At 42.9% G+C, this 11,092-nt stretch overlaps 1 protein-coding gene across 20 annotated transcripts in view; it reads right to left on the bottom strand.

Annotated features, from left to right (window-relative positions):
• LOC119325709 (senescence-associated protein OSA15, chloroplastic-like) overlaps window positions 1-6,868 on the bottom strand; it is a 50,720-nt gene extending 43,852 nt beyond the window's left edge. For 14 of the 20 annotated variants that reach the window (XR_005157646.1, XR_005157648.1, XR_005157645.1 and 11 more), the window contains exons 1-7: window positions 6,715-6,868; window positions 5,484-5,908; window positions 4,895-5,065; window positions 4,700-4,773; window positions 4,539-4,627; window positions 4,362-4,433; window positions 4,069-4,137 (exon numbers count right to left, since the gene is read on the bottom strand). Coding sequence is in view for 16 of the 20 variants with exons in the window: in XM_037599426.1 (XP_037455323.1) it covers window positions 4,069-4,137; window positions 4,362-4,433; window positions 4,539-4,627; window positions 4,700-4,773; window positions 4,895-5,065; window positions 5,484-5,800 (792 nt within the window). In the remaining 4 variants the exon portion in view is untranslated. The remainder of the gene's footprint in view (window positions 1-4,068; window positions 4,138-4,361; window positions 4,434-4,538; window positions 4,628-4,699; window positions 4,774-4,894; window positions 5,066-5,483; window positions 5,909-6,714) is intronic. The other 6 variants (XM_037599436.1, XM_037599438.1, XM_037599427.1 and 3 more) reach the window with 5 other exon arrangements.
• Window positions 6,869-11,092: the final 4,224 nt, after the last annotated feature.

Genomic DNA, 11,092 nt, shown 5'->3' with positions numbered 1-11,092 from the left:
GAGGGAGGGAGGGAGAGAGAGAGAGAGAGAGAGAGAGAGAGAGAGAGAGCGAGAGAGAGAGAGAGAGAGAGTTACTCTGTCACATCTAGGCATGCGGTTGGAATCCTGAATGTTGAATGACACCTGGGAGACCCAAATAGGTCGCTTCCAGGGCTAGGTGTGAACGCCCACAGCTTGCAAGGCTCGGATTTTGCACGGAGGCATGGTTCTCTAAGCGCCTCCTTAACCGTATTGCGGCAATTGGGCGCTGGGGCTAAAATTTTCGCGCCATATCGGCGGTTCTAGGTCAAATGGTCATGTGGAGGGAAAGATTCCCATTGTCCCCACCTATCCAATTGACTGGTTGGGTTTGCACCGGTGCCCAATGCCAACCATTCATGGCGTCGTTGGAGCGTGACCTGTGTTCTATGAGGAAGTCGTCGAGAGTGGTGCTCAACACATATAACACATAGTGTTGCCGCTTTCAAAGTTCCACGACTCCCAGTAGTCCGAGCCTTACCAAGTCCCTCCGACTCTGATTCCCGTCCTCTGGTCGAGTCGGGCTCTAGGAAGGTGGGAGAGTGACCCTCCTCTTTAGTTTATTCAAGTGGGAGTGAATGATTTACATGCCCATGGAGGGGCTTATATAGCCTATGGGTCCTTGACAAATAACCGATGCTACGCTTGAAAAGAGGTGGGAGGGTAGAACGAGGTAATCTTTGATCCATGAGTCCATGGGCTCCTAGTTGGGCTAGGAGGGGAGTTGTAGCCCATGGAAGTTAGATTTTGTCAACCATATGAAGGCTTTCTTGCTTGGGCTTTGGGCTTCTTTGGTCTTTCGCCTTCATCTTTGACTTGTTCTTTTATGTGCTCTCCTTCTTTTGACTTTTTGACCATAAAGACTTCCTTTGACTTTCATTGACCAAGGTAGCTTGTCTGGAGCCATGGTAGCTCGCTTGGACTTTCGTTGACCTCTCTGGCTTGTGTTGACTACTTTTGTTTTTTGTTGACCGGCCACGTGGATTGCTATGTAAGACTTATGTGGGACCCCCGGTATAACTTTAGTTATTTCTCAACAGTAAGATAATGTTAGAATGCCATATTAATTGATTTCTAAAAGCTGCAAGCTTGAGTAAGCAAAGGCTGAGAAACTATACAACGTGTTTGCAAAACTGAAGATAATTGATTTAGTGTTATTTCATTCTAAATTTTTTGTCCTGGGTGCAGGCTCAGTATATAATGAGTCCGCGGTTGGGGACGTACCCCAACTTAGCATAGACAAGAATGAGATATGGTCTGCTCCGTTTACTGAGAAAGAGGTGTTTGAGGCAGTCACACAAATGAAACACGATAAGGCTCCTGGTCTGGATGGTTTACCAGCAGAGTTTTATAAGAGATGCTGGCATATCATCAAGGATGACCTCATGCCTATGTTCCATGAATTGTTTAACGGCAACCTACAACTTTTTCACCTAAACTTTGGAACAATAACATTGTTGCCAAAGAAGGAGGAGGTTGTGCGCATTGAGCAGTTCAGGCTGATTTGCTTACTCAATGTGAGTTTCAAAATTTTCACTAAGGTAGCCATGAACAGGTTGGCGCAGATTGCCCATTCGGTGGTGCACCCAACACAATCTGCGTTGATGCCGGGGAGACACATCCTAGAAGGGGTGATTGTCTTACACGAAACTCTGCATGAAATCCATTCAAAGAAACTTGATGGGGTTATCTTCAAAGTGGATTTCGGGAAAGCATACGATAAGGTCAAATGGCCTTTCCTCCAGCAGGCCTTACGCATGAAGGGGTTTGACGATGCTTGGAGGAAACAGGTCGACACCTTCAATCAAAAAGGAAGTGTTGTAATTAAAGTGAATGATGACATAGGTCAACAAGGGCTTACGACAGGGGGACCCGATGTCTCCTATTCTGTTCAACAAAGTAGTAGATATGTTGGCAGTCCTTATTGGTCGGGCCAAGGAGAATAGCCAAGTAGGAGGACTAGTTCCGCATCTGTGGATGTGGGAGTATCCATACTACAATACACTGATGATACTATTATATTCATGGAACATGATCTCGCAAAGGCTAGAAACATGAAGTAGTACTTTGCCTATTTGAACAATTGTCGGGACTGATAATTAATTTTAACAAGAGTGAATTGTTCTGTTTTGGGAGGGCCAAATAAGAACAAGATGCGTATAGATAACTGTTTGGATGTGAAATGGGTTCCCTACTATTCTCGTACCTAGGGATACCAATTCACCATCGGAAATTATCGAATAAGGAGTGAAAGTGCCTTGAAGACCGATTTGAGAAAAAACTAAGCTGCTGGAAGGGCAAGCTTATGTCATATGGGGGCCGGCTAGTGTTGATAAATTCAGTTCTAACTAGTATGCCGATGTTACTCTTATCTTTCTTTGAAGTGCCAGTTGGGGTACGAAAAAGATTAGATTTTTATCGATCTCGGTTTTTCTGGCAATGTGATGAAGTAAAAACGAAATACAGATTGTCCAGATGGGATATAATTTGCAAACCCAAAGACCAAGGTGGACTAGGCGTTGACAACTTAGAGGTTAAAAATAGATGCCTACTTAGCAAAAAGCTATTTAGGTTGTCTGTTGAGACCGAGGGTACATGGTTACAAATTTTGCGTAATAAGTACCTACAATCCAAGACATTGGCCCAGGTTACTGTAAGACCTAATGACTCGCCTTTCTGGAAGGGGTTAATGAAGACGAAAGAAGACCTTTTTCAGAGGGTGAAGTTTAACGTTGGTAATGGCAACGGTACAAGATTTTGGGAAGACACATGGTTAGGGGTGATGCCTTTAGCTCTACAATATCCCATGCTATATAATATTGTACAACATAAGGAGGCCTACGTAGCTACAGTACTACAGCCGGTTCCACTAAACATTCAGTTCAGGAGGGCTTTAGTGGGGGAACGTTGGCTCTCTTGACTTCATCTGATGCGTAGGTTGATGGATTTTCAACTCTCGCACTAGCCAGATACCATCCACTGGAAATTATCCATGAACGGTGAAATCTATGTACTTGGACTTAATTAACTCTGGGTCAATAACGAGATCACTTCACATATGGAAGGTTAAAGTTCCGTTAAGAATCAAAATCTTCATGTGGTTTGTACACAAGTAAGTGATTTTAACCAAGGAGAACTTGATCAAGCGAAGATGGGTGGGTAGTTCACGATGTTTTTTTGTGACTAGAATGAAACCATAAAACACCTCTTTCTCGATTGTCCTCTGGCCAAACTACTTTGGCGCACGATACACATAGCCTTCAACGTTAGCCCTCCAATTAGTATCGACACGTTATTTGGGACGTGGCTAACCGGAGTGGAATCAAATATTGCCGGACATATTCGGATAGGGATATGCGCACTACTTTGGGATATATGGAACTGCAAAAATGGTATCATCTTTAATAGGAAAAATTTCATCAACCTTTTGCAGGTTATATATAGAGCCACTGCTTGTATCTGTATGTGGTCGTTACTCACTCATGTGGACCCGAGGGAGCTTTTGCCTATTGGGTGCAACCGATGAGAGACGGTAGCACGGGTTATCTACAACCGGTATGGATGGCGATCCAATAATAGGATAGGTGTTTAGTCATCTAGGCCTATTTTTCGCCGGTTGTGGCAGTTTTTGTTTTATCTTTGTTCGTTTTATGCTCCTTCTGTGAGCCTTTACTCAACTTAAGACTTTGTTTTGGATCTTCAGTTAAATAAAATGGCTTCATGCATCATTCTGATGCAGAGGCCGGGGGATGTCCTCCTTTTCGAAAAGAAATAATAACAATAATCCGTTGCCAATTACACTTTATTTAACTTGTATGCTGTAACTATGTTAGATATCACATTCAATGTTGCATTAGCTAATTGTGATTTTTCAGTATATATTGTCATTAGTACATCTAATAATGATTAATGAGGAAAATTAGCAAGTATAAGGAGGTTTCAGTGGGCACTGATGGATTTACTCTACTACTCTGATATTAAACGTCACTGTGTGATGAAACCCACAGGATTTAAAGACATTAGAGCTATATGAACACTTAATTAAGCTACCTTTAAAGCCATGAAAGCATCCTCCATGGCACGTCGTCGAACAACCATGTCAGCTCGTCGCAGATCTGCCTGGGTTTGCAAATAGCTGTTGTATTAGATCAGCATGAAACCATGGATTAAACAGTAACATACTAATAGCATATTAGCATGGTTATTAAACAATTTAAACGGGTACTACAATGACATATATATGGGTGCAGCTTTATCGACAGTATGAATGAGAAACGTATGTTACTTAAATCTATTAACTACTTCCTACAAAATGAGTGAAGAAAGAATTTGTATAGACCTACCTCCAAAGCACCATCACTCCAATGTTGATCTGCTGCTTTCTTCAAGTCTGAATGAGCTCGCTCCTTCAATATCTGATTATGTACAGAGGTCAAATTAACATATTAGAAGTATAACGAAACCAATATAACACATAGAAGGCATATGAAACATTCCATACGAACAGATCTAGTACATACTCTAGCAAAATTGGTTAGGTGGGCTGCCCGTTCCTTCACACTGTTATCAATCTTTCGGGTGTCCTTCCTTGCACGAGCTTTCAGGCAATCTTACATTTAGATGAGGAATTAAATCTTATGGAAGGAAAAACTTATAGCTTGTTATGTGAAAGAGCATGTACCATCAAGCTTGAGAAACCCCAATCCTAATACAGCAACATCCTTAGATGCACGTTTGTTCAACCTTGTGATGCCACTAAGAGTAAAAGGATTTCAGATATCAAAATTCAGAATAGCAAAACAAATAAATACATTGTTTCTACCAAGGAAAACAATTACATGAGGGAATATCAATGATGCACAGGGAACAAGAGTACCGTGAAAGCAAAAGAATATCACTCTGAGCTCTTTCATTCACAAACTTTGCATCATTATAGACAAATTGGCACGCTTCAGACAGCCCTTGAGTAGAATATAGTGTTTTTTCCTGAGCTGCAACTTGACTATCTGAAAAATGTGACATTCCTCTTGGATGCTCATCAAAATCCCTGCAACAGAAGATTAAGAATATGGAACTAAAAAATGACGAGCTATATCTGCTTAATGACCATGTGCAGTTTACCATATATGATTTTAGAATTCTGGTACAGAACTTCAGTTTATGTTGGAAGAAACTAGACATTTCTGAAAATCATGAAACTACTATATAAAACTAGAGGAAGTCTTCTTTGACACTGAAATTGTTTCTTAGTCTTCAGCTGACTGAGTTTAATATTACAAGTCGAAAAAATAGGATGAAGCATTATGATAGCAGGCGTTAGCTTTACGATAATATGCATTGCATGAGTTCAGTGTAAACGAAATAAACTACAGACAAAGTATTCAATATTATCTTTATTTTTCATGCTAACAAAGGTACATGGATTCTGACAGATTATTCGTTTGTGTGCGAATGTGTGTGTATACCTGTAAGGATTGTTGCCATCTTCAGGAATATTGCACTCTTTAGTTTCACTGGCACTACGAGAACCATAAGAATGGCACCAAACATTCGGACCTTGTTGGAGTAGGTAACCATTGGACTTCGCATTCGTTTTCCAATGCCTATCGTTTGGAAAGGACCTGATGATATGATATCCGTTCATCCACTTCCTTACCTCTACCTCTAGTGGTAAACAATTCGATGCTACGCAGCGTAGTGCTTTCAGCTTACACGGCATTCTGTGTTTATCATTATAGCACACCCCACTAGATGCTATGGTACCAGATATTTGGCTAGCCATATGTGTCGATCTGTATGTCTACTACAGATTATGAACCTTTGGCCTGACAAAATCTCTATGCCTTCATTTAGCAGATTTTCAGCCAATTTGAAACGGATATTTCAGTACCTGATGTCAATGGCATTAGTTTCACGTCAAAACAAATGAATACACATAGACCAAGAGTCTACTTTGCAGTGCACAAACTTATGTCTACATAATACAGGTACAGATGATCATTTCTAGACAAAATGTAAGAAAATAATAAATAATAAATGCATCAAAGGTGGCACATGGGGGATAATATAGGTGGTCGATGTCAGCAACTATATACTACTCCCCCCTCGAAAATAAGTGTCACAGTTTTGAGCTTGTTTTGAACTGGGGTTAGTTCAAAACTGCGACACTTTTTATGGAAAGGAGGTAGTATATATTGTTAGGTTGATCTCCTCCCGATCGAGCCCAACGGCTCGCCGGGCCCTTCCGATCGAGCCCAACGGCTCGCCGGGCCCTTGACTCGCGCCCTGGTCGGGGCGCCCAACCAGTGTTATACTCCGTAGTTTCTTATTCTAATAACTGACGTGCATAGTATTGTCGGGATTACAGCTACATACGGAATGAAGTTGTACGCTTTGTGACACCATGAGAAATTATTTCTAGTTTAACATTTTTCTTTTGAGCCGCTAGTTTAACATTGTTGGGAGTGAACACATAGTGATTCACAAAGCAGACCCCAAAAACAGCACTGGCCTCTCACAAATACAGTCTCACTCGAGAAACTGGCACACAAATCACACACGCTACCTGCAACACAGCACGCTCGGCAGTACGAACGACTATCATGGCATGCAGATGCAGGATGCATCGCTGTCTATGCCTAGCAAAGGAAACCACACAAAGGAAGTAGCGATGAGAAGGACAGCGCCTGCACTTACTGTTTCATGCGAAGGAGTTTGGAGACTGGGGAAGGACGAGAGGGAGGAGCAAGGGGGGAGGGAGATCAAGCGCGATAGTACAGGGAGCAAGGTAGGGGACGCTAAGGACGAACGAGAATGGGAGGGAGAATCCAGAGGCGCGGGGAGGCCACACATGTTGGGTGGCGAAGTGGCATGGCAGCCACCAGTTGTCCCTGCGGCGGGAGGGAAGCCAACGGGCTGGGACCGCGTTACTATGATCCGATATTCTATGGCCACGATTTCATTGCCCGTGACAACAGCTTGACGGTTAGAGCAACTCCAACTGCGAGACCCATTTCATCCGCCCACGTCTGTTTTGGTCGGTCCGGACAAAAACGTCGGCCCAAAGCGCTGACCCATTCTCAAAATCCGTCCAGTTGGCGTTCGTGCAAACCCATTTCAAGCCCAAAATTGCACCGAAAATGCGTCGGACACGGACACGCCACGCGTCCCCTCAATGTCCGCCGCAGTCCCACTTGTCGAGAGCCCAACCACCACCCACGTCTTATTAAATGTCAGCACCTACCTCGGGGCCCACCTGGTAGTGTGTGGAAGGTCCGCGAGCCCGTCCTTTTTAATGGAAGCGTGCGGCGGGGTCGGCTTCATCCACTTCCAACGCCCGTCCACATCTGGCCACACCGTGCTCCCTCGCCGGCGACCAGGAACCCTAGCAAGCCCAAACCACCATGGGGTTATTTAGGTGGCGCAAGGGGAGGGGGAAGCTGACCCCCGGTGCGAGCTCTTCCCGCGGCTCGCCGGCTCTTCCGCCGCCGCCTCCTAGACGCGGCTCGCCATCGGAGCGGCAGCGTCTGTACATACCAGGCCACCAGGCGCAGTGGCACTGGCAGTACCGCCGGCCACTGCAGTATCTGGAAGTCAACCTGCCTCATGGCTGGCATCTGGATCCGCAGCAGATCCCGATTCCGGCACTGCCACGCACGCCGCGGGCGCACGCCGAGGAGGTTCGCCGGCTGCGCGAGGCCCTCACTCCGGAGTAGTGGCGGATGCGTGCGTACGCGCCAGACTCCCCCAACTGGGAGCGCTGGTTCCCGCTAGAGCACGAGGAGGAGCGCCGCCAGGGCGTCCACGTCGACCACGACGTTCCTCCACCGCCGCCTGAGGTTCTGCCGCACGAGCAGGACGAAGAGGCGGCGTACCAAGCCGCCCTCGCACTACTAGGGAAAACCCTAACAGTAGCGCGGGTTTAATGCCTATAAGTAGCGCGGGGAACCACGCTACTAGTAAGGCGCTACAGCTAAAGGTTAGCAGTAGCGTGGGTTAGACCACGCTATTGCTATATCGACTTAGTAGTAGCGCTTTCTACAATGACCGCTACTGGTAATTAGTAGTAGCGCTTCTCCCAGCACGCGCTACTATCATTATTCCATATTTTACTTCTTTTTTATTTAATATTGTATTCATACACCTTTATACAAGTTTTCATACCGCAGCAATTTAGAGATTGTTTTTACATCATAATGAGTTATTACATCACTGGGAGAAAGAACCTTGGACTAGTTTCAAGTGGATGGACATCCACTTGAAACTAATCAGCGGTTCTTTCACCCAATGATATAATAAATATCATCATCATCATATCATTAAAAACTTATCATCATAATACATAATTGTCATATAACACATCCTCATGATCATCGTTTTCATCAATGAGACATCACATAGCAAGTTGGTCACTAGTCATAATCACAACTACTCCTCATCATTAACTCTCATCCTCATGATCATCGTTTTCATCAATGAGACATCACATAGCAAGTTGGTCACTAGTCATAATCACAACTACTCCTCATCATCAACTCACATAAATATATTGTACCTCATAGGACCTACTACATTCTCTTAGGACCTACTATATTCTCTTAGGTAAAATAATATAAAACAAGATAGCCTCTGACTCTCCATTATGGAGAATGGAGATTATCCTGTCTCCAATTCTTGCCTTTCGCATAATGTTGCTTCCAAGAACCTCCTTATGACTATCCATACATTTTTTTCCATTATTTGATTATCATGTGTTCACCGGTTTTAGAAATCTGGTATGGACAGGTGAGATTCATAGGATGACCTGGTTGTATGTTCAAAACATCAAGGCGACCATTCTGATACATCAAATGAGGCACACAATCCATCGGGATTTTCTGTTGAAAAACATAGTAATAACTTCATAGTTAGCAATGTAGTTCAGTTTTAGAAGTATGCAAAAGATGCACGGATGTCGTAATAGTAAAAAAATCTTACCAGGGGAAGTTATCGTGGTTCAACACGTGCACTAGTGGCACGTATTGACCATAATGTAGATGCGTCTGATAATAGACATTGTAATTCTCAAGGTTAGTACAATATGCGACCAGATGATTTCTCTCCTGATAAGTTAACTCAGAGCCATCGGTGTAGTAGGTTCTGTCTACCATCTTCCACACATTAAGCTGTCAACTATTTTGAAATAAACAATATAAACTAGTTAATAACTATGTTTGAGAAACTCACATAGCGGTAGAATTGGAAGTGTATCAACAAGGACCCAAATGTCCAAATTGTCCACCTCGATGTCAGGATCACCAAGATCCATAGTGACAAACATACCCTCTTGAAAATCATACATCTTGCAAAGTGCTTCCCAACCCGGGCAACCAAAATGGATACGCTCTCAGAATTGTATAGATTTACCTCAAAATCCATACCATGATGGGTCCTTAGGTTAATTTTCTTTGTTTCATTCCTCTCATGATCTTCAAAACCCATCCTCTCCAAGACATAGCGTCTTGCATGGCATGGGATAAGCTAGTCGAATTGTAAAAGACGAAAATTACACGTTGAAGTAGTAGAAGTCGAGCTTAATTACGAAAAAAAACTTTGTGTTGTAGCTTAACGTATCAAAATCGAAGGCCTCCTCGAGCTTAATGCTGAAGCGCCGACCTTCTACCAAGTGAGGCCTGTCGCAGAAAACCCGGTTGTCGCCGCACCAGGAGCACTCCCCGGGACCTTCTTCGTCCGTCGACATTTCCTATGTTCATAATTCAAAGATTAAACTTGAACAATTAAATATATGTACTATAAAAACTAAATTAGATCATTATTATTCATCACGGGTTGACTATCGGTCTGTCGAGTCTTTTCTTGAAAACTCTCAGCTCACGTGGTGTATATATTCGACCGTCAATGATGGTAGCTCCTCCTTTAGTTCACGAGTGCATTACACCAAATTGTCTAGCACACATGAACAAAGGAGAAGCTACCCCCATGACAACAGTCGGGATTCTTCATCCTCTCATATATAGTGGAGACTCTCCCTCACTGATTCCTCTCTGACATTTGTGACCGTCGGTGATGGTCGTTACTCCTCCTTCCCCTAGTGCATAACAAAGGTTTAGCACAAGGAGAAGAAGGAGAAACGTCCCCCACGACAACAGTCGGGATTCTTCGGCCTCAACAGACTTAAAGTCAACCCGAAATATCGTTTAATTATCTTTCTAGAAAATCCAGACCACTCGATATTTCCTACATATTCTAGCACAAGTCATGCCAAAATTCACGGGAAATTCCGGCATGGCCTTTGCTAAAAAAGGACATATCGAGCGCCTAAAATTTGCCAAAACGGAAATTAATCAACACTCCGGCAAAACATAGGCCACTCGGAGGTGTAACCTGCAAACATGACCGGCCACTTGGGCAACCACATATCCTATTTGAGTAACACAAGATATTCATATTTTTATCTACATCATATCTTATAGGACTCATATTCACATGGAGATTTGGCTGGTCTCACCTCGAGGTCGGAGGGGGTCGGTGACGGGGACGACATCAGGGATGATGGAGGGGCTCCTAGATTTCTGCAAAAACAAAAACCCTGTAAGTTATCACTAATACATCTCGAATAGTATCATACATATAACATCACTAATACAACTAAAACCCTAGCGAACGATAGGTATCAACGACGAGGATGCGGGATAGGCATCGTCGACATCGATGCGGGAATAATTGCTTAAACTAAAAAAATAACAACAAATGTGACATGTTCAACTAGTTCTATTAATTCAACTAGTTCTTACTAAAAATAAACGTACTATAAATAAAAATAAACTAGTTCTTTCTAAAAATAAACTCGTTCTTTCTAAAAATAAACTAGTTCAACTAGTTATATTAATTTTCTTACTAAAAATACATTAGTTCTATTAATTTAACTAGTTCTTAATAAAAATAGACTAGTTCAACTAGTTTTATTGATTTACTTACTAATTATTTTAAACACTTACTAAAAATAGTAAAAAAAAACTACATTATACAATAGTAGAAAAACTACAGTAAAAAACAGAAAAAAAGAGATGGAGGG

The sequence above is a fragment of the Triticum dicoccoides genome, chromosome 6B (genome assembly GCF_002162155.2).
Source record: "Triticum dicoccoides isolate Atlit2015 ecotype Zavitan chromosome 6B, WEW_v2.0, whole genome shotgun sequence".
Taxonomy (NCBI): domain Eukaryota; kingdom Viridiplantae; phylum Streptophyta; class Magnoliopsida; order Poales; family Poaceae; genus Triticum; species Triticum dicoccoides.
The sequence above is the reverse complement of the archived record's forward strand: the minus strand, read 5'-3'. Positions and strand labels throughout refer to the sequence as shown.